Source organism: Aspergillus stella-maris, assembly GCF_047715825.1.
Source record: "Aspergillus stella-maris strain CBS 113639 unplaced genomic scaffold BDV14scaffold_8, whole genome shotgun sequence".
Classification (NCBI taxonomy): Eukaryota; Fungi; Ascomycota; class Eurotiomycetes; order Eurotiales; family Aspergillaceae; genus Aspergillus; species Aspergillus stella-maris.
This window is the reverse complement of record NW_027396802.1, coordinates 617,920-639,801: the sequence shown is the minus strand read 5'-3', so window position 1 is coordinate 639,801 and position 21,882 is coordinate 617,920. Positions and strand designations below refer to the sequence as shown.

The 21,882-nt window shown below is 52.7% G+C and overlaps 7 protein-coding genes across 7 annotated transcripts; 5 read left to right on the top strand and 2 right to left on the bottom strand.

Annotated features, from left to right (window-relative positions):
- The first annotated feature begins 718 nt into the window (after positions 1–718).
- Positions 719–1,608, top strand: BDV14DRAFT_145730 (TRAPP subunit TRS20). The gene is made up of 2 exons (XM_073766438.1): positions 719–991; positions 1,069–1,608. The coding sequence occupies exons 1-2, from the start codon at positions 786–788 to the stop codon at positions 1,490–1,492; spliced, it is 630 nt and encodes a 209-aa protein (XP_073631656.1). The 5' UTR covers positions 719–785; the 3' UTR covers positions 1,493–1,608.
- A 115-nt stretch (positions 1,609–1,723) lies between these two features.
- On the bottom strand, positions 1,724–2,987 carry BDV14DRAFT_196992 (cysteine hydrolase family protein; the record flags this gene model as incomplete). Its single annotated transcript, XM_073772568.1, has 3 exons — positions 1,724–2,358; positions 2,409–2,833; positions 2,881–2,987. The coding sequence occupies 3 exons, from the start codon at positions 2,985–2,987 to the stop codon at positions 1,724–1,726; spliced, it is 1,167 nt and encodes a 388-aa protein (XP_073631655.1).
- Positions 2,988–3,931: 944 nt separating this feature from the next.
- Positions 3,932–6,774, top strand: nde1 (nuclear distribution protein NudE). The gene is made up of 2 exons (XM_073767702.1): positions 3,932–4,676; positions 4,739–6,774. The coding sequence occupies exons 1-2, from the start codon at positions 4,437–4,439 to the stop codon at positions 6,239–6,241; spliced, it is 1,743 nt and encodes a 580-aa protein (XP_073631654.1). The 5' UTR covers positions 3,932–4,436; the 3' UTR covers positions 6,242–6,774.
- On the top strand, positions 6,775–7,929 carry BDV14DRAFT_167539 (N-terminal protein methyltransferase). The gene has a single exon (XM_073767701.1). It carries the CDS (start codon positions 6,874–6,876, stop codon positions 7,621–7,623), a length of 750 nt encoding a protein of 249 aa, XP_073631653.1. The 5' UTR covers positions 6,775–6,873; the 3' UTR covers positions 7,624–7,929.
- An 828-nt stretch (positions 7,930–8,757) lies between these two features.
- On the top strand, positions 8,758–10,617 carry BDV14DRAFT_187745 (major facilitator superfamily domain-containing protein; the record flags this gene model as incomplete). Its single annotated transcript, XM_073770987.1, has 8 exons — positions 8,758–8,863; positions 9,016–9,030; positions 9,088–9,374; positions 9,417–9,746; position 9,780; positions 9,989–10,166; positions 10,217–10,311; positions 10,388–10,617. The coding sequence occupies 8 exons, from the start codon at positions 8,758–8,760 to the stop codon at positions 10,615–10,617; spliced, it is 1,242 nt and encodes a 413-aa protein (XP_073631652.1).
- Positions 10,618–11,696: 1,079 nt separating this feature from the next.
- On the top strand, positions 11,697–19,749 carry BDV14DRAFT_167535 (acetyl-CoA carboxylase ACC1). The gene is made up of 4 exons (XM_073767700.1): positions 11,697–11,934; positions 12,068–12,525; positions 12,613–12,783; positions 12,859–19,749. Exons 2-4 carry the CDS (start codon positions 12,370–12,372, stop codon positions 19,390–19,392), a joined length of 6,861 nt encoding a protein of 2,286 aa, XP_073631651.1. The 5' UTR covers positions 11,697–11,934; positions 12,068–12,369; the 3' UTR covers positions 19,393–19,749.
- Positions 19,750–20,521: 772 nt separating this feature from the next.
- BDV14DRAFT_196987 (uncharacterized protein) lies at positions 20,522–21,662 on the bottom strand (the record flags this gene model as incomplete). The annotated part of the gene is made up of 2 exons (XM_073772567.1): positions 20,522–21,386; positions 21,415–21,662. 2 exons carry the CDS (start codon positions 21,660–21,662, stop codon positions 20,522–20,524), a joined length of 1,113 nt encoding a protein of 370 aa, XP_073631650.1.
- Between the last annotated feature and the right edge of the window lie 220 nt (positions 21,663–21,882).

Here is a 21,882-nt window from a genome sequence, read left to right as displayed (position 1 = left end):
AGATCGCTCTGCTTGTATCTCGCGCCTGATATCTTCGCGCATTTGCTTGGCCATCTCCTCGCGCAGTTGGCAGAGTAGTTCAGCACGTATTTCCTCCATTTTTATGGCAGGGTCGTCTGATTGGCCTTTGGTGGTTGAATCCATCGATATTGGACTGTCGGTAGATATGGGTGTCTCCGACGTGTAAGATCGATTCCTTATTGTCATCTGGAATTGTACTTGGTTTGATTTGGCGCCTCGTGAGGCTTTTGGTGGCATTCTAGCAAGAAAATGCCTTTGTTATGGTTCCTGATTCAAGGATCCACAATGTTGTTGTTTACCCCCCCTCGTACGGGTTTGGGGTGCTGAAAATTCGCGTAGCAAGTTGCTTGGGGCTTCGAGAATCAGTTCTGCATATCACATACTAGCAAGAAACCGTATTCTCTACGCGTAGAGGGCTCATTACCTGTGGGAAGCGATGGATAATCTTCCATTGGGTGGCTGGTATGGCCGCCTAGCTAAGATAACTCTACCTGACTAATGTATGACTAAGCGAGGTCGACCCTAGGGGCAGGCGGTAACGGGTGGCAGTATGCTCCGACAGCTCATGTCTTTCACGTGACAGCCACCAACCACCGCCGCAGCTCAGCGGGCTCTTATCATATCACCACGTGACATTTACCTCCGCTGTTCCTCCGCGGTGGACAACATTCGCTCCCAGTCCTCTCCGCAGTCCGCACCGCAGAGCTCCAACGAAACAACATCCCCAATTCCCCGCGGACCACTCCGCCAACCACCTATCCAAAATGTCCTACTACTTCACAATTCTCTCCCCCACCGACGTCCCATTATTCAACATCGCCTTCGGCACCTCCAAGTCTGGCGGCGATGGCATCGCCCGCTTCCGCTTCCCGGACTCCGCGCACGCCGCGCAAAACACGTACATGACGCAGTTTATTATTCACTCTTCTCTAGATATGCTTGAGGAGGCGCAGTGGATGGGGGGCAATATGTACGCCCGTCTTTGCCAAATTTTTATTCTCCTTCTAGTGATGGGCAATGGCAGCTAATGTTGATTCATCCGAACAGGTATCTAAAGAACATCGACTCATACCCGCCTGCGTCAGCATATATATCCGCCTTCCTCACTCCCTCCGGCACGCGCTTCCTGTTACTACACCAACCACCCCAACCTACCCTCCCGCCCTCCTCATCCGGAACAGGTGCAGGCGGGTCAATCTCAGGAAGCACAATGAGCTTAGGCGGGTCAAGTACAGGCTCTGGTCTATTCAGCGGGTCCGGTATGGGCATGGGAACCGGACGGACATCGAGTTCCTCTATAGCGGCGAACCCGACGGCGCCGCAGACTGAGGAGGCGGTTAGGCAATTCATGACGGAGGTTTATGAGGGGTATGTTAAGACGGTCATGAGTCCGTTTTATAGAAGGGGGATGGAGATCAGGAGTCCGGTTTTTAGGTCTAGGGTTAGTGCGGCGGGGAGGAAGTGGTTATAGTCCATTCATCATCTTTTCGTTTCTTTGTTTTGATAGCTAGGGATTAGATGGGTTATGTGTTCTTGTTGGCTGGCGAGGCGTTTGTGGACTAGGGTAAACATCTTTTAATCGTTTTCAATTACTGCTAATATCCATTTTGATTCGAGAATTGAGCTTGAAATCGCTAAGCAGACTTGTTTTGCAACACATCACTTCACCTCCAAGTAGACACAGAAGGACACGGATAAGAGATCACGACGTCATCTGCGGCGCCAACTTCTTCACCGTAACAGCCTTGAAATTCTCCACCGCATGAATAACATCATCCAGCTTCGCAACCGCGCCAAAGATCCCCCCTTCAGCCTTAACACTCTCAATAGTCCCAACATGCAACCCGGGCTCCGCAGCAGTCGTCCCATCCTCCAAAACGACACAGTCAAAACCCCGATCATTCGCCTCGCGCATCGTCGTAGAAACACAGACGTCCGTCGTAACGCCCGCAATAACAAGGTTCTTAACGCCCTTGTTGCGCAGTAGGAGCTCGAAGTCTGTGTGTGCGAAGGCGCCGCGGCCCGGCTTGTCGATCACGGGCTCGCCGGGGAGAGGGTACAGCTCGTCGACGGTGTCGTGGCCTAGTTCGCCGCGGATTAGGAGGCGGCCTAGGGGTCCTTGAGAGCCGATGCCGAGGCCAGAGGGGTTGTTTTGGGAGCGGTAGGCTTCGCGGTTGGAGAGGGTTGAGAGGTCTGGGCGGTGGCCTTCGCGGGTGTGGTAGATGGGGAATCCGGCGGAGCGGAATGTGTTTAGGAGTTCTTGGAGTTTGGGGATTAGGGCTCGCGCGGCTGAGATGTCGTAGCCTTGGAATTCCATGTAGCCGCCGGGGGCACAGACTGTTATTTGTCAACAAGGCATCATCACTCGATTTGGAGTAGATACTGACAGTCTTTTTGCATATCAATGATGACCAACGCAGTTGTATATGGCGTGAGGGTCGCATCATGAGGCCAGTCGTACGGAACAGCAGCAATTTGGCCTCTCCGGACCTTATGATGAGGAACCTGTCGTGGTTTTTCAACGATAGGGCCATGGTTATGCGTAGGGTTCAAAACGCTCAGCGACCAGATGCCAGGAGTTCCAGCTGCAACTAGCATGAACGGACAGTCCATCAAGCGGGACGTGCGCCTTCGCTTCCGAGTTTCTTCAGTAAGACCATTTCGCGGACGGTAGTGCCCCCCTCGGTCACATCGAAGCCAGACTTTTGCTGTTCGCCCTGGCTTTTTCTCGGTGGGCGTGCTCGATGATTTGACAACCACATTGTAGCCATGGGCTTTGGCGTGGGCTTGCACTGAGGCAAGTAGGGATGATCTTGTACAGTTAATTACTGATTTCCAGAGCTATGAAAGAAGACTTACTTATCTGGAAAAGTTGCCTCCGGCGGAGGAACAAGCTGCATCGACATCTCCGGGATATCTTGAAGATCACTCGGCGCATCGAGATTCAGATCAGTGGGGTCCGCCATGGCGGTTCACCTGCAAAGGAAGGACCTTAAAGCAGCGTCAGCATCATCAAAGGCACCAATGTATCCAGTGGATAACGAGGCGAAACACGGTCTGGTCAATAATAATGACCGTTGAGCCGGGCAGTGCGTGGAAGCAGTGCCCAAGAAAAACGATGGAAGCCCAAGATCATCTCGTGCGTGGTTATAGCAGGCACCAGATGTATGTCGGGAGTTGAGTGGACCAAGCCCCAGAACTCAGGCCCATCCTTGAAAAGTTGACTCACCAGGGAATGAAAAATGAAAGTGTTTCCGCCGGTTTCAATCAAGACTATGAAACATGGATTTGAGAGCCCAATAACTCCGGTAACATTGACCTCGTCGCGTGTGTGCTGCGCGAGGCTGAAGTGAGTGAGGCAGCAGAAGTGTGTGCTCACTGGGCATCACGTGGTCTCCCGTGACTTCCGAGATCGTAGACCAACTGCCACGGCATTCTGTGACAATACCAACAGCAGCCCAATTCCATGTACCCTATGCTTCAAAATTTGGGCTTTGCGAATGAAAGGTGGATATGTCGCATAAGGCTGTGGCTACGGCAGCTGCAAGGTACGGCAGAATTTGTGCTCGAGCTTGGTGCGCTCAAAGTACTTATACTCAGTTCATGAAGGAGCTGCTGGTTGAAGTATATATCGAGATGATCTCTCACTGTCAGCAAGTTTCAGTATTATGTTTCAGCCAAGCTGCATCTGTAAGGAGTGAGTGTCTTGATTGCCGACCATATAGTCTGACGGCGCGCTATACTGTTTATGTCAGCTCAATTTGAATGTTACATGCCCAAGGGGCCGACTCTGGAATCCAATGTCTGGTGCTATACTTGTAGTATGCAGAGCACATTCTTCTGTAATGCCACGCGCTTGATGCCTGAAGATAAAGCAGACCCAACTAAGCCCACTCTGTCTAGCGGGATCGCCGCAGTCACCGCCCGGGCAGGCTAGGCCAGTGTTGTTGTTCCCGTGGTCACAGCGCATCCACATGGTTCCCAGGCCGGCTTGTATCACATCTCCTTCCCCCAACTTCGTCAACAACAAACCCCTCCAGCCACCGCTACGCCAACAACTTCTACATCCCTCAGCCGGCTGTGAGGGATGCGCTTCAGGTAAGTCGACATTGGGCGCATTTCGCCTCTCTTTGTCCTCGACTTCGTTCGCCACCTCCTGTTCCTCCGCCGTCGCGACCTGTTTGCTGCGACACCGCCTCGGCCCCTCCAACCACCGACCCGGCCCATGCACACCGGTTTCTACGACGCAACACCGGGATTGCGTATATGATAAACGGGTGGCACTTGGAAATTGGATCTTAAATTACTCGGCAACCGTTCCTCGATCGCTATCGCTTATCTTTATCGATCGCTGCATCCTCTGACGTGGACCCCTGGAACGTGCGCCCTTTACACCGGCCTCGCCTGGTGTGGGCATGATGCCTTCCGCCGATGAACCTTCTACAAAGAGCGCCAACGGGACTAGCTCTCGATCGGATCAGCTTGCATACTACAAAAAGCAGTATGAGCAGCTCGAGTCCGAGCTCGCCGACTTCCAGGCGTCCAGTCGCGAATTGGAAGCGGAGTTAGAGAAGGAAATCGAGGCGTCTGAGAAACGCGAGCGAGGACTAAAGGAAAAGGTGGACAACTTGAGATATGAAGTGGATGAATGGAAGGTGAGCTTTCACAAAGAATTGTCTGGCTTCTAGCGACACAAAACTGATCGGTTTCTTTCTAGTCCAAGTACAAGCAGTCCAAATCCGAAGCCAGCACCGCCCAGAATTCGCTGCAGAAGGAAATCACCTCGCTACGAGAAACGACTTTATCACTACAGCTGAAGCTGCGAGACACGGAAGTTGCCAACGATGACTTTGAACGTCAGGCTCGTCACACGACCTCGTCCCTGGAGGACATGGAGTCTAAGTTCAATATGGCTATCGAGAGAGCGGTTCTTCTGGAAGAGGAGGTTAAGCACGGTGAACAGGAACGTGAAGATCTGCGTATCGATAACCAGCGCCTACGCGACGAGTTGAACGAACTGAAGATCGAAACCGAAATCGTGCAAGAGAAGCTTCGAAACGGTGGCCGGCGCCGTCGCCCTGCACCTCTGGGTCGCAGTCCGTCAACGCCGCATACTCCTGAGATCTTCGATCGATCGCCAGGAGACTCAACAGTGTCGTCACCCTTGTTCAGTACACCTCCAGCCAAATTGTCACTATCTTTGGCTTCCGCTACCGCAACGCCGCCATCGCCTCCCATATCTGAGACGTCGACCAGCATGCGCAAGTCGCTGAACGCGTCATCTGGTTTCCCGCTCCAGAAAGCCTCGGCGCAGGAATCATTTTCGCGCTCTATGTATGGCGGCAGGCCCCCTCCACGATTCCAAACACACAACCGGGCAACCTCTTTCGCTTTCAGCAACTTCAGCAATGGTCGCTCTACTGCCTCATCGATTACTTCTCGACCCAGCCTAACCAAGCCGAACAACGCCAGTACCAACCCCGTGAACCGACCGTCGGCGATCCCCAAGTCTGGATCGCTGCACCAGATTCGAGGACTTATTGGAAAGATGCAGAAGCTGGAAGAGAGAGTGCAATCCGCCAAATCCAAGCTACCTCCGCCGTCCGAGACCGCCTCACGAGCGTCGTCTCGGGCGGGATCTATCCTTGGTGATAGTCCTGGCGCCTCGACTCTTTCGATGCGCCGAGATACTCGCAAGCGTCTGAGCGGCAGCAGCTTCAGCTCATCCTTGCGGGATGGCGACCCGTCTTATGTCACATCAAGTCGCCCCTCTTACCGAACTCAAGGAGACAGTCGCCCCAGCAGCCGCACTAGCTTCTCTAGTTCTTTCAGTCACAGCACCCATCCGAGTGTAACACCGTCGAACCGCCCGGAAAGTCGACAGAGTCGTACGAAGACTCCGCTCGGCCATTATTCGACGAATCCGACTACCGAAAGCCGGCGGCCGCGCTCGTCGCTCAGCAACCCTGCGGGACAGTCCACCCCACTCAACGGCATGTCGTATATAGACGAAGACGAAGACCAGGATCTTTCCGAACAGATGTCGCGTGCGAAGATCAGCGCGTCGCGCCCTACTCGCCTTCCATCATTCTCTACCCCAACTGGTGTGAAGAAACGGACCGTGTCCGGTATCCCAGCGCCTCGGAGCTTCCGTCGACACAACACAATGGGCCCGCCCCAGACGAAGCCAGCAGCTGGAGACCTTGGGGAGACATTTTGAATTTGTTGCGCGCGGATTAGAGCACTTTGATACTTTGACGGCCCGAATAGCTTTTTAATCACCTTTTGATGGTTCAGGATACATGCAGGTCCTTCTTCGACTTTTGATCACTGGGCTTCACGGTGTTATTGGAAGATCTCTCTCAACCCCGGAGTACCTTGGAAAGGTTATTACTCCAGTTTGCTCATAGACTGGGTTTCTGTGTTCGTTTTATTTATCCCCAGCCACATACCTGTACAGTCAGAGACTTGTATCTGAAGTGTGGACTTTTGTTGCCGGGGAGATTCAAGGCTCCCATCGGCGTCCAAGCTGTGTCTCAGCGCTTATTTCTTTGGTTGTATATTTGGTCCTGTGTATCGTTGTCTTTAGGCGTTCTAATACCCAGTGACTTTGAAATTGAATAAATATCAAGATGACCTACTTACCTATGTGTTTATATTGTAGGGCGTAGGCTTTCCCACCTGTTCCCGGTCGTTGTCGTTCCAAGACAAGTTGGGCTTAGTTTAGCTTACTAACCACGTCCAGCCCTGTAAATTGCCGAATGTAGTTTAGCCCAAAAGATCTTCAACTTTTCCAGCAGGACTCCCATCTCTACCATATTAGCCTTTGCTATATACTTGAAACATTACACAATGTCCTCCTCGAATATTGCTCAAGATGAAGGCGACCAAAGGCTTGTCCAGGTCGATTCAAACATCAATCCCACGGCATCAATAAATTATTGGAATAGCGTCCCTGCAACAGCAACTAGCATGTTGGGCATGCTGGGTACATACCCCTGGTACACACGCATAGATCTGCGCGGGTCCCGGTCTTTCCTGGCGAAGACTCGGCGGTTGATTCCTGGGTGTTCAACTGAGGGGAAATTACATCGGGCTGTGGACTGTGGTGCTGGGGTTGGAAGGGTAACGGAGGGGTTTCTGAGACATGTTTGTGATGTTGTTGATGCTGTTGAGCCAGTGGAAAAGTTCACGGATGTGCTTTGTGCAAGTGAGATGAAGAAAACTGGGGTTGTTGGGGATGTTTACACCCTTGGATTGGAAGATTGGGTTCCTGCTGAGGGTAGGAAGTATGATCTTATCTGGATTCAATTCTGCGTGGGGCATTTGAGTGATGCCCAGCTATTGGAACTTCTCAGGAGGTGCCGGGGAGCACTTGCGGAGACGGGGATGATTGTGTTCAAGGAGAATATGTCGACGGACCCGGCTGGGAATGATATGTATGATGAAGAGGATAGCAGTGTGACGAGGACGAATGAGAAATTCAGGGCGCTGTTTGAGGAGGCGGGGATGAGGGTTATTATATCTGAGTTGCAGCTGGGGTTTCCGAAGAACTTTAAGCTGTTGCCTGTGAGGTTTTATGCGTTGAGACCGAAGGTTTGAGGGGCGGGGATGCTTGCTGGTTGCTTTGATATGGGAGAGATGCTGCGGGCCAGTGGATTATCCTGTATATTACCAGAACCTGAGGTCAGTAGCTCAATGAGGCGGAAATCAAACTCGGTGGCGCATAGTTGCCACTTATCGCAAAGGAGAGACCAGCGGGCTAGTGTGAGAGGGTGAGTGCAGGGGGCTGCCCTTGTAAATAGCTACTGCGGGGGATAAAAGCAACATGGCCACAGCGTCGTCAAAGGTTGAAGATAGTGGGACTTGGAGAGTAGGGTAGGAGGTCACTGGGAAAGCGATGTAAGGCCGAGAGTGGTTCTGCGAATACGGTGGAGAGGAAGTACGACTGGCTCTGGCCGCAGGTGGCACCTTCCATTCCTAGCAACACGAGCATATCCCTTTCAAAGTACACCACCTAATCCTTTGGAATTCTTTCACCCATTGCATGAAGCCAGAGGTCCAATCTATCCGACTAATGTAGGTGAGTACTTCTGAGGCCTTGAGCCGTTTCAAGGTCCCGTCTCGAGGGAAGCAATGGTACGAGACGGAGCTGGTGTTAGACAGCAATAACTGCTGCTGCCATAGCAGGCAGGCCAGTGGTCTTTCATGTAAGTCATTGCCATAAGATTCAATTTCCAAGAGCGGTCGTGTTCTTTCATTTGGTGCCAATACCTTACAATAGGCATTACCACTGGCTAACTTAGGTTGGATGGATACTACTCTATATGTTTGTATCGAGAGAATAGAACAAAACCTTTCAGGTATGCCCTCACATCAGACGTCGTCCCATGATGTTCACTTTAAGATGTGCTCAGTGCTTTCAATGTCCGGTATCCTACAGAGCAGCATGAGGCCCGTTCTTCGGCGTCGCCCATTGGGCGTATAGACGACCCTCGAGACGGGACGGACCGATCTCTTAGCTCCCGGTCATAACGACGGCCCCGGATCATGGCTCGTCATTCAACAAAAAGGGGAAAGCCGCTTATTCGTGCGTCCCTATTAGCTTTTAATACCCCAAGGGGTAAACGGTGCGGGTAACATATATATGTGCATAATTGTGTGTGTTCCAGCTTTCAGAGCCATGCCCCTGCGCAATCGACGAGGACACTAGTTCACACAGAGCAATCATCAAGTATGGTTAACGACGAACGAGTAGGATGGAAGATCACTTCGAGACTGCAAAAGGGGCGGCTATTGGCTGCGGTAAACTGCCTTGCTGGGCTGGCGATCTTCTTCTTCGGTCAGAGGCTGATCCTTGTCTTATACCCTATTATATATAGCTGAATGGCTTGCTGATTTAAAAGTAAGGATTTGACCAGGGAATGATGGGAGGAGTGAACGGCTCCCAGTCTTATCTCGAGATCATGGGTCTTGGCTATACAGACTAGGGAGAAGCCATCGTCACTGGTTTGTCTTTTCCTTACCCCAAGTATCTTTAAGTTGCCTTCTGATTAGTATGTCTAGCGACGCTTCTTCAAGGTGGAATAACCTCAGTGTATTATCTGGGTACACTAGTAGGATGTTTTATCGGAGGTTCCGTCGGTGACCGATTCGGTAGAATCAAATCCTTCGCCATCGGCACACGCTGGGGCATTGTTGTAGCCCTTCTGCAATGTACCGCCAAAACCCCATCGTGGATCATTGTTGCTCAACTGGTGAACGGTATCGGCACAGGCATACTCAATGTAATCGTGCCTGTCTATGGCTCGGAAGTGGCAGAGTATCAATCTCGAGGCCAGTTCATCGCCATGGTGTTTACCTCAAACATCTTGGGTGTGGTAGTCGCTTACTAGCTCGGATATGGGCTAAGCTTCATTGACGGCGGTAGCTCGGAGTTTCAGTGGCGGTTCCCCATTGCTTTCCAGGTTGTCATGCTCTTGGTATTGCTTGGAGGCTGCTGGTTCTTCCCCGAGTCGCCTAGGTGGCTGTGTACGGCAGGACGACGGGAAGAGGCTCATTATGTCCTGACTCGCTTGCGCGGGGCAGAGGACATGGTCCGAGTAGAGAGAGAAATGGACGAAATTGAGGCAGTCATTGAATTGGAACGTAGCACTTCCAAAAAGGCGACATACTTCCACATGCTGTTTGGGTTAGGTTCTGAGGATCTGCATATTGCGAGACGGGTCCAGCTGGTGATATGGCTTCAGATTATGCAGAGTTGGACAGGCATCGCGGATGTCACTATGTATGCCCCAAGTACGCATCGTAGACCAAATCCCTCAACGATACAGGCTAATACGTATGCTACAGCAATTTTCAAGATCGCAGGATTCGGTTCCCAGAAGTCCATGTGGATTGCTGGCCTGAACAATATATTTTTATACTTTTGCGACCCTCATCTGCGTCTTTACATTGGATCGGATAGGGCGCCGTTGGACCCTCTGGTGGGGAGCGGCAGGCCAGGCAATGGTGTATCTCTATACTTTCATATTCGGTGCTACATGGCTCACGATTCCGTGGCTATATCCCGCTGAGATCTTTCCCCTAATGTGTCGCGCGAAAGGCAACGCATGGGGAGTGGTAGGTTGGAGTCTGGGCAACGGGTATGTCTAATGACTCCATGACTCGGAAGCTGTATGATTGACAAGTCCAGGTCATTGACTCTCGCCCTGCCGTATGTTTTCGACGCTCTTGGAGAGAAGACGATGTATGTTTTTGGCGCAGTGAACGTCATCAGTATACCGATTGGTAGGTTGGATACCGAACTACCGGATTACCGAACTACATGCTTAGCGCGATAACTTACTGATGTTACGCTCGGTAGTGTGGGCTTTCTACCCGGAGTCGAGCCAAAGGACGCTGGAAGAGATCGACCTTCTGTTTGCGGCTGATTCGCCGTGGGCCTGGACTGCTGAATCAAACTTCCAGGAACTCAGGGCTGTTAATCGTGGCCTGGGGCTTGCAAAAGACGTCCAAGCAATCGATCCCGAGAAAGCGCTCGAAGCAAATGATGGCCACCTGGAGGTTGTCGATAATCGACAACACGAGTTATAGATCTCGAGTTCGATCAGCGATTGGCATTTAGCTGACACAAGCTGAGACCAGGCGACGGCCTGACAGCAGCATTCTGAGCCCCCACTGGCTAGAGAAATGATTAAGGAACAGGATCAGGATCACGACTTCAGCCAGGGACTACGCCGGAGTTGGTTAGCCTCAGCCTTAGGAACCTGAGCAATGTCACGTGCGTTTGTATATCGTACTCACTCAGGGGATTTGCTGAGGCCGATCACTTCCCATATGGGAATTCCCCCAACGCGAGCACCAATTCCGCAGCTACTGATTGGTGGGATACTTGGCCGGTGCCAACAATTTCCAAACACGGTTAGTGCTTTTCCGGCAGCTGGGTACCACTTGTATTGAGGTTACACCCCATATTGTACCGAGTCTCTACGGAGCACGGAGCATTTTGATAGCAAGTGTACCTGGAAATCAATCGTCTGTTGCTTTAGAGTCGTTGACGTGCCATTAAGAACGAACCTTAAAACATCTGAAACTGTAGCTGCCACACTTACCAAGTGCGATCCGAACTCTTCGGTTATCTTTGAGGTCCGGAATTGTCGATGGCCTAAATACTACGGTAGGAATAAACTCCCGAGCCGGCTCCCGTGCTATCTACTATCTTGATGGAAGCTTACTATACTCCGGCCAACATCACTATAGTCAGCTTACATGCAGCTTACGAGCATTAGCAGTAGATAGAATGATGTAGAATAATTCCTTGATAGGAACCGAGGCTTTAAGATGAATTGTCGCCCACTCTATTCTGGCCGTGGAATTGCGCGTGGATGGGGGCCGTTCAACGCAGCCGAGATCTACATAGTGGATGATGGTGTATAGATTACACTGAGTGTAAACCGATTACAGCCTTATAGATTGTCGTAATCGGACAAAGTGTGATTGGGAGCCAACTCTGGCTTTCCGGAGTAATACTCGGGGTCAAGCCAACAACTTGATCTTATCAAGTCATGACTTTGACTACTGTTGTAATGAAAGTAAAGGACAGTGGACCTTGAGGACCAGGGGTATAGAACGGGGCAGAAAAGTGGTGGGAAGAGGGTCGAGGGCGGCCCAACAACACAATTTCATGGGGTGGGAAAGACACTGGCCGGACTCCGAAAGATTCAATACTTACTTGGGCCGTATCCGCAATACGTTCCTGATCTGCTCGGTCTTTTTCTTCTCTTCTTCTGCCTTCGCCTCTGTACCATATCCTGAATCTCTTGAGGGATAAAAGAAAAGAAGAACTCAATTCCTTTTCTTCCTCTTGTTGCTCTTCTCCTCCCCTTCTTCACTTCTCCTCATAGACTGGTGGTAAGTAGTGTTCACTCCGTGTTGTTGGCCGTTTGCGACTCGCCTCCCGGTAGCTTCCAATTTTTCTGGGACTGACTGGGGGACCCCTTCACTTCCTGGCGACTGGTCTGGCTAACGTTTCTTCTGCTGTCAGCCCAGCTTTTCCTCCCGCACCCTCTCTTCTCTCACACTCCTCCCCAATTGACCTTCCCCCCGGCTCTTCTTTTCTTTTCGTTTCTTAGGGAAGCCGCTCTTGTGCAGGGATCACTTACTCTCACCCCGCCTCTTGTTTCACGATTTGAACGAAAGCCCGTATCTTCTCCCCTCCTCTTCACCCAGGACTTTCGGGCTGTTTTCGCCGACTTTCTCTTTTTTTCTCCGACACTTGTCCTCGACCTCCCTTAGTATATATCGCATGGGAAGCGCCTAATACATAATAAACATCGAATTGCAACCATGGGCGACAGTACGACAAACGGCCACGGAGGCTCAAGAGCCGCCAAATATGACCTCCCCTCACATTTCATTGGTGGCAACCACCTAGATGCTGCTCCCCCGAGCTCAGTCAAGGATTTTGTTGCCCAGCATGAGGGTCACTCCGTTATTACTTCGGTGAGTTTGAATTTGCAATTGCCCGCGTGCGAGAATTGAGAGCTTGAAGCACCGGAAACTGACCTTGTGCTTGTTTCCTTACTATAGGTCCTTATCGCCAACAACGGTATTGCGGCCGTCAAGGAGATTCGGTCCGTCCGGAAATGGGCCTACGAGACCTTTGGCAACGAGCGTGCCATTCAGTTCACAGTCATGGCGACCCCGGAAGATTTGACGGCGAACGCTGATTACATTCGTATGGCTGATCAATATGTTGAGGTATGAGGCGACACTCCCTAAATATTTGGTTGTGTTGCTTGGACTTGGTTTGCTGATCACAATTTTTTTTTGCAGGTCCCCGGAGGCACGAATAACAACAACTACGCCAACGTCGAGCTGATTGTTGATGTTGCTGAGCGGATGGACGTCCACGCCGTGTGGGCTGGTTGGGGTCACGCTTCTGAGAACCCCCGGTTGCCAGAGTCTTTGGCTGCTTCCCCCAAGAAGATCATCTTCATTGGACCCCCCGCCTCTGCGATGCGCTCTCTTGGTGACAAGATTTCTTCCACAATTGTTGCTCAACACGCCGATGTCCCGTGTATTCCGTGGTCCGGAACTGGTGTTGACGATGTCGTTGTTGACAAGAACGGCATTGTTACCGTGGAGGACGAGGTCTACAACAAGGGTTGCACATTCTCTCCCCAGGAGGGTCTTGAGAAGGCCAAGGAGATCGGATTCCCGGTCATGATTAAGGCCTCCGAAGGTGGTGGTGGTAAGGGTATCCGTAAGGTTGAGAAGGAAGAGGAATTTATCACACTATACAATGCTGCGGCCAACGAGATTCCCGGGTCACCGATCTTCATCATGAAGCTCGCCGGTAATGCTCGCCACTTGGAAGTTCAGCTGCTGGCTGATCAGTACGGAAACAACATCTCTCTCTTTGGCCGTGATTGTTCCGTGCAACGTCGCCACCAGAAGATTATCGAGGAGGCTCCCGTCACAATCGCCAACCAGGAGACTTTCCAGTCTATGGAGCGTGCTGCTGTCAGCTTGGGTAGACTCGTGGGTTACGTCTCGGCTGGTACCGTTGAGTACCTGTACTCTCACGCCGATGACAAGTTCTACTTCCTGGAGTTGAACCCCCGTCTCCAGGTCGAGCACCCTACCACTGAGATGGTGACCGGGGTCAATTTGCCCGCTGCCCAGCTCCAGATTGCCATGGGTCTCCCTTTGCACCGCATTCGTGACATCCGTCTGCTGTACGGTGTCGACCCCAACACCTCCGGCGAGATTGACTTTGACTTCTCCAAGGAAGACAGCTTGCAGACTCAGCGCCGCCCTCAGCCCAAGGGCCACACCACTGCTTGTCGTATCACCTCCGAAGACCCCGGTGAGGGTTTCAAGCCCTCCAGTGGTACTATGCACGAACTGAACTTCCGTTCTTCGTCCAACGTCTGGGGTTACTTCTCCGTCGGTACCTCTGGTGGTATCCACAGTTTCTCTGACAGTCAATTCGGTCACATCTTCGCCTACGGTGAGAACCGTTCTGCCTCCCGGAAGCACATGGTCATCGCCCTGAAGGAATTGAGCATTCGTGGTGATTTCCGCACAACAATTGAATACTTGATTAAGCTGTTGGAGACACCCGCCTTCGAGGAGAACAAAATCACCACTGGCTGGTTGGATCAGCTTATTTCCAACAAGCTGACTGCTGAGCGCCCGGACACCACCGTTGCAGTCATCTGTGGTGCCGTCACCAAGGCTCACCAGGCCAGCGAGGCCCGCCTCGAGGAGTACCGCACCGGTATTTCCAAGGGTCAGGTCCCGTCCAAGGAAGTCCTCAAGACTGTCTTCCCCGTTGATTTCATCTATGAGGGTAAGCGGTACAAGTTCACCGCCACGCGCGCTGCACTTGATAGCTACCATCTCTTCATCAACGGCTCCAAGTGCTCGGTTGGTGTCCGTGCCTTGGCTGACGGTGGTCTCCTGGTTCTCCTCAACGGTCGCAGCCACAACGTCTACTGGAAGGAAGAAGCTGCTGCTACTCGTCTCAGCGTTGACGGCAAGACTTGCCTGCTCGAGCAGGAGAACGACCCCACCCAGCTCCGTACTCCCTCTCCCGGAAAGCTTGTCAAGTTCACTGTTGAGAACGGCGAGCACGTCCGCGCCGGACAGGCTTATGCTGAAGTCGAAGTCATGAAGATGTACATGCCTTTGATTGCTGCGGAGGATGGTATCGTCCAGCTCATCAAGCAGCCCGGAGCCACCCTCGAGGCTGGTGACATTCTCGGTATCCTCGCCCTTGATGACCCATCCCGCGTCAAGCACGCTCAGCCCTTCACCGAGCAGCTTCCCGAGATTGGACCCCCTCAGGTTGTTGGTAACAAGCCCGCTCAGCGTTTCTTCCTTCTGCACAGCATTTTGGAGAACATCCTGAAGGGTTACGACAACCAGGTGATCATGAACAGCACCCTCAAGGAGCTCATCACTGTCCTCCGTGACCCTGAGCTGCCCTACAGCGAATGGAACGCCCAGTCTTCCGCCCTCCACTCGCGTATGCCCCAGAAGTTGGACGCTCAGCTTGAGAGCATTGTCGAGCGCGCTCGCTCTCGCAAGACTGAGTTCCCTGCCAGACAGCTGCAGAAGACCATGGTCCGCTTCATTGAAGAGAATGTTAGCGCTGGAGACGCTGAGATCCTCAAGACCACCCTCCTTCCCTTGGTCCAGGTTATCAACAACTACCTCGAGGGCTTGAAGGCCCATGAATACATGGTCTTTGCTGGTCTCCTCGAGAGCTACGTTGCCGTTGAGAAGCTGTTCTCTGGCTCCAAGTCTCGCTACGAGGATGGTATTCTTGCTCTCCGTGAGGAGCACAAGGACGATGTTGCCACCATTGTGAGCTACGCTCTTTCTCACAGCCGCATTGGTGCCAAGAACGACCTCATCCTTGCCATCCTGTCGATCTACCGTCCCAACCAGCCTGACATGGCCAACGTTGGTCAATACTTCAAGACTGTTCTCAAGAAGCTGACGGAGATTGAGTCGCGCGCTGCCGCCAAGGTCACCCTGAAGGCCCGTGAAGTCCTCATCCAGTGCGCTTTGCCCTCCCTGGAGGAGCGTCTGTCCCAGATGGAGCTTATCCTTCGCTCTTCTGTTGCCGAGTCTCAGTATGGCGAGACAGGCTTCAGCCACCGTGAGCCCGACCTTGGATCTCTCAAGGAGGTCGTTGACTCCAAGTACACCGTCTTCGACGTCCTCCCCAGATTCTTTGTCCACAAGGATCCCTGGGTTACCCTGGCCGCTCTTGAGGTTTACGTGCGCCGTGCTTACCGTGCCTACACCATCCAGGACGTGCAGTACCACAGGACCGGTGAGCCTGCGTTCGTCTCTTGGGACTTCACCATGGGCAAGTTGGGTCAGCCTGAGTTCGGCTCCCAGACTGCTGTTACCCACCCGTCCACCCCCAGCACGCCCATCACTGAGCAGAACCCCTTCAAGCGCATCGCTTCTATCAGCGACATGTCCAACCTGCTGAACGACAACCCTAACGACACTCCCAGAAAGGGTGTCATTCTCCCTGTTCAGTACCTGGAGGACGCCGACGAGTACCTGGCCAAGGCTCTTGAGGTCTTCCCCAAGGTTGGTGCCAAGAAGGCTTCTGAGCCAGGCCTTGCTGCTTCTCTCGCTGGCCAGCGCCGTCCTGCTCCTCGTTCCGACAGCGAGTCTCCCGAACTTACTGGAGTTCTGAACGTTGCCATCCGTGACATTGAGGACCTCGAGGACTCTCAGATCGTCGCTCAGATCAGCAAGATCGTCGGCAACTTCAAGGACGAGTTCCTCGCTCGCCGTATCCGCCGTGTCACCTTCATCTGCGGCAAGAACGGTGTCTACCCGAGCTACTACACCTTCCGTGGCCCCGCCTACGAGGAGGATGAGAGTATTCGTCACAGCGAGCCCGCTCTTGCCTTCCAGCTTGAGCTCAACCGTCTGTCCAAATTCAAGATTAGGCCCGTCTTCACTGAGAACAGGAACATCCACGTCTACGAGGCGATTGGTAAGGGACCTGAGAACGACAAGGCCTTGGACAAAAGATACTTCGTTCGCGCTGTCGTGCGTCCCGGCCGTCTCCGTGACGACATTCCCACCGCTGAGTACCTCATTTCTGAGGCTGACCGCTTGATGAACGACATTCTTGATGCTCTTGAGGTTATTGGAAACAACAACTCTGATCTCAACCACATCTTCATCAACTTCTCCCCCGTCTTCAACCTGCAGCCCCAGGATGTCGAGGAGGCTCTTGCCGGCTTCTTGGACCGCTTCGGCCTCCGTCTCTGGCGTCTCCGTGTCACCGGTGCTGAGATCCGCATTCTCTGCACTGACCCCGCCACTGGCATGCCCTACCCTCTGCGTGTCATCATCAGCAACACCGTAGGATACATTATCCAGGTTGAGCTCTACATTGAGAAGAAGTCCGAGAAGGGCGAGTGGCTCCTTCACAGCATTGGTGGTACCAACAAGCTTGGTGCCAACCACTTGCGTCCTGCCTCGACTCCTTACCCTACCAAGGAGTGGCTGCAGCCTAAGCGTTACAAGGCTCACGTTATGGGCACTCAATACGTCTACGACTTCCCCGAGCTCTTCCGCGAGGCCTTCCAGAACTCCTGGACCCGTGGCATTGAGAAGGTTCCCAGCTTGGGCGACCGTCGTCCTCCTCTTGGCGAGTGCATGGAGTACAGCGAGCTTGTCCTCGATGACACCGAGAACCTGGTTGAGATCTCTCGCGGACCCGGTACCAACACTCACGGTATGGTTGGTTGGCTCGTCACTGCTCGTACTCCTGAGTACCCTGCTGGACGTCGCTTCATCATCGTCGCCAACGACATCACCTTCCAGATTGGTTCTTTCGGTCCTTTGGAAGACAAGTTCTTCCACAAGTGTACTGAATTGGCCAGGAAGCTCGGTATCCCCCGCATCTACCTGTCTGCCAACTCCGGTGCCCGTATCGGTATGGCCGATGAGCTGATCCCTTACTTCTCTGTCGCCTGGAACGATGCCAGCAAGCCCGAGGCCGGCTTCAAGTACCTCTACCTCACCCCCGAGGTCAAGGAGAAGTTCGATGCCAGCAAGCAGAAGGAGGTCATTACTGAGCTGATCCACGATGAGGGTGAGGAGCGCCACAAGATTACCACCATCATCGGTGCCAAGGATGGTCTTGGTGTTGAGTGTCTCAAGGGCTCTGGTCTCATTGCCGGTGCCACTTCCCGTGCTTACGAGGACATCTTCACCATCACCCTTGTCACTTGCCGTTCCGTCGGTATTGGTGCCTACCTTGTCCGTCTTGGTCAGCGTGCTATCCAGGTTGAGGGCCAGCCCATCATCCTTACTGGTGCCCCCGCCATCAACAAGCTGCTCGGTCGTGAAGTCTACACTTCTAACCTGCAGCTCGGTGGTACCCAGATCATGTACAAGAACGGTGTCTCCCACATGACTGCTGCCAACGACTTCGACGGTGTCGAAAAGATCGTTGAATGGCTTTCCTTCGTCCCCGAAAAGAAGGGTGCCCTTCCTCCGATCCGTCCCGTCTCCGACACTTGGGACCGCGATGTCGGCTACTATCCTCCTTCCAAGCAGGCCTACGACACCCGCTGGCTCATCGAGGGTAAGCAGGACGAGGAAGGTTTCCTCCCCGGTCTCTTCGATGCCGGCTCCTTCGAGGAGGCTCTCGGTGGCTGGGCTCGCACTGTCGTTGTTGGTCGTGCTCGTCTTGGCGGTATCCCCATGGGTGTCATCGCTGTTGAGACCCGCGCGGTTGAGAACGTCACTCCTGCTGACCCCGCTAACCCCGACTCCATGGAGATGATCACCCAGGAGGCCGGTGGTGTCTGGTACCCCAACTCCTCGTTCAAGACCGCCCAGGCTCTCCGTGACTTCAACAACGGTGAGCAGCTTCCCGTCATGATCCTCGCCAACTGGAGAGGTTTCTCTGGTGGTCAGCGCGACATGTACAACGAGGTCCTCAAGTACGGTTCTTACATCGTCGATGCCCTCGTCAAATATGAGCAACCCATCTTTGTCTACATTCCTCCCTTCGGTGAACTCCGTGGTGGATCCTGGGTCGTCGTTGATCCCACAATCAACCCCGACCAGATGGAGATGTACGCTGACGAGGAGGCTCGTGGTGGTGTCCTCGAGCCTGAGGGTATTGTTGGCATCAAGTTCCGTCGCGAGAAGCAGCTTGAGACCATGGCTCGCCTTGACCCCACTTACGGTGAGCTCCGCCGCGCTCTCCAGGACAAGAACATCACCAAGGAGAAGCTCCAGGAGATCAAGGAGAAGATGGCCGCTCGTGAGGAGCAGCTCCTCCCTGTCTACATGCAGATCGCTCTGCAGTTCGCTGATCTCCACGACCGTGCCGGCCGCATGAAGGCTAAGAACACCATCCGCGGAGCCCTCACCTGGAAGAACGCCCGTCGCTTCTTCTACTGGCGTGTGCGCCGCCGTATTAGCGAGGAGTACATCGTCAAGCGCATGCTCCGTGCCTCTCCTTCTCCCATCCAGGGCGAAGCCAGCGGAGCGATTGCCCAGGGCACCACTGCCTCCTCCAGCGACTCTCCCCGCGCCACCCACCTTCGCACTCTGCACTCCTGGACCCCCTTCCTCGAGACCGAGCTCGAGGACGACGACCGCCGCGTCGCCACCTGGTACGAGGAGAACAAGGAAGTCATCCAGGAGAAGATCGACACCCTCAAGTCCCAGTCTGTCGCCTCCCAGATCTCCGACCTCCTCTTCTCCAACCGCGAAAGCGGTCTCAAGGGTGTCCAGCAGGCTCTCTCCATTCTCCCCGTCGAGGAGAAGGAGGCTGTGCTCAAGTACCTCGGATCTCAATAGATTCGATAAAAACTTCTTGTGTCTCTTTCCTTTCCATATTGGAATTGTTTATTTCCTTTACTGTCATCTTGTCTCATAGCGTTTCCTCATATTGTTTCAAACACGGAGATTTTGGCATGTCTGATGATTGATTGATTCATTGATTAAACTATCGGTGGTTTGTTTCACTGGTTAGAAGGCATATTGATATGGTATTGTTCGGTTGTTCTTGTTGCATATAGTTTTGCGTGTTGTATATTTCCTGTTCCAATGAAGAATGTATTCTCATAAGTTTGGTCCGCGTAGAGTTGACGATCTTGTAACGTAGTGAATTCCTGTACTAGGTACTCCATCAGCTCATAGAGACGGGATTCCATGGTGTGCTTCTCTTATCATAGCATCTACCAACCCTCTACATCCTCGCACTGACCCTCCAGAATGCTCCTTTGAAGCCCTCGACGTCACCTCCAATCTTCTATTGCATTTCCGTTCCAATGTAATCGTGCCTCCCTACCTAGAATCATTGCGTCCATCGCACCTTCCACATGTATTCAGTGTATTACAAATCGTACCTGCCGCTTTATACACCCCATCCACCGTCGCGCCTTCCAAACTAGTACCTACTTAGGGTGTCCATCGCACCTTCCTCATTGCCTTGGATTACAAATTGTACCTTCCTCCTTTACATGGCCCATCGCTTCTTCCGCGATAATATCTGGGGACTGGATCGCGCCTTCCTCATATAGTGGATTACAAATCGTACCTTCCTTTCTTGCAGTGCCCGTGGTCGCCCGAGGCTGGTTGCGCTTTCCTATTTTGGTGGTGTTTATGCGAGGGCTCTGGCTTGGTCGTTCGCTTGTAGGTAGCTGTAACTGTCATGTTGTATTCAATTGCTCGATGAACCAGCCATACCTATGACGTCTGACAAAACTCAATAAAGTGACAACTCTGTATAGCTGAAAAGACAAGTAGATACAAACAAGCTGCTCCCGAGAAACTAAGTACAAGAGAAAACACCAGGAACGGTATCGACAAATAGAAACCCCGAAATACTATACAGACCAGAAAGACCTTGGAGTGTTGGCTATGTTACCTGAGCAAACTCCTCCTCACCGCACACACCTCAGGAAGTGCAACGCAGCGTATCAACCTAATACCTGGGTCCACTCCTAATATGCCCATACTCATCGTCATAAATGACTCGACTAACATGACAGATAAAAGTCTGATTCGGGCGCGTAGTCCGATCAAACCCCTCATCAACCTCCCAAACATCCTCCATCTCCTCCCTAAACGCCGTCTTCGGTTTCCCATCACGAACCCTCAACTTCTCAAAGAAGACATACGCCGCGTAGAAAATGAGACTTGTTGCCCCGTCGCGCGTACCCTTCTTGCTCAAAAACGAGGTTAGCGTTGTCCCCTGTAAAGCACGAGACGGCTCGTCCCTGCAATCTGGAAACGTCTTTAAGATTTCGCGCAGGAAGGCCGTGCGCGTCATGAGGGGGCCTTTGAGCACGGCGTGGATCTTCTTGCGGATTTTATCGCAGTGGTCGTAGACTTCGACGGTGGTGTCTTCTTCGCCTTCTAGGTAGATGGTGGAGGTGTCGTATTTGCGGGTGAATTCGGCCTCTTTGGCTTGTTTGTTTGACGCCGCGAGGGATTTGGGTTTTTTTGCTGGTGCTGGTGCTGCATCTGCATTTGTATCCTTGGTGCCAGTGCCAGTGCTAGTGTTGGCAAGCGCATTGCCATCAACATTCGAATCCAAAGCCTTTAACGCCTCCCTATCCTTCTTCTTCCTCCTCTCATTATCAACCTTCCTCTTCTCTTTCTTCCGTTGCTCCCTCATCTTCCTCTCAACCCCCAGAATCTCCCTCTTCATAAAGAACTGATGTGCGCTAGCAAAAGTATCACTATCCTCCCCCTTCCAAGCCCCCGCCTGCTTCATAAAATCATAGTACCCGCGCCACGAAACACCAACTGCATTCTGGAACTCAGAGACTTTAATCTCTTTATCCCTTTTCGAGCAGTTTGCGGATTTTGGACCGGATCTGCCCGCATGTCCATTTTGGCGAGAGGGCGGGGTCGTCGCTGTCTATGTCGCTTTCGGATTCGGGTTCTGGCGAGGTGTCGGAGGCGATGGGGATGGGTTTGGCGTTGGTGTTATTGTCTGCTTTGCGCTTTTTAGGGTTGGTTCTGCTGGGAGAGCTAGCGCCGGCGGCGACTGCGGCGTTGCGCTCTTCGACGATTGCGTTAAGGGTCCTGATTAGCGTGGAGGGTGAGGCATAGCCCATGATGGTTGTATTCGGCGATGACGTCTGCTAGTGTAAACGCCATCTTGATGGTTTGTGTATGTGCTCAATGGATTGGGGAGTAAGGAGTTGGATGAAGAGTATGGAAATGGATACGGGGTCAGGGCGCATACTGTCGGGCTTATCTTATCGGCGACGTCAACAAGGGGCGCGTCCGGGGTGCGTGATCATGTGACCTGTCATCTTTCTGTTGCTTTTGGGT

Coding starts and splice junctions, on each gene's coding strand:
- BDV14DRAFT_145730 (XM_073766438.1), top strand. CDS start 786: ATGTCCTACTACTTCACAATTCTCTCCCCCACCGACGTCCCATTATTC. Junction 992..1,068: donor CAGTGGATGGGGGGCAATAT/GTACGCCCGTCT, acceptor TCATCCGAACAG/GTATCTAAAGAACATCGACT.
- nde1 (XM_073767702.1), top strand. CDS start 4,437: ATGATGCCTTCCGCCGATGAACCTTCTACAAAGAGCGCCAACGGGACT. Junction 4,677..4,738: donor ATGAAGTGGATGAATGGAAG/GTGAGCTTTCAC, acceptor GTTTCTTTCTAG/TCCAAGTACAAGCAGTCCAA.
- BDV14DRAFT_167539 (XM_073767701.1), top strand. CDS start 6,874: ATGTCCTCCTCGAATATTGCTCAAGATGAAGGCGACCAAAGGCTTGTC.
- BDV14DRAFT_167535 (XM_073767700.1), top strand. CDS start 12,370: ATGGGCGACAGTACGACAAACGGCCACGGAGGCTCAAGAGCCGCCAAA. Junction 12,526..12,612: donor GTCACTCCGTTATTACTTCG/GTGAGTTTGAAT, acceptor TCCTTACTATAG/GTCCTTATCGCCAACAACGG. Junction 12,784..12,858: donor TGGCTGATCAATATGTTGAG/GTATGAGGCGAC, acceptor TTTTTTTTGCAG/GTCCCCGGAGGCACGAATAA.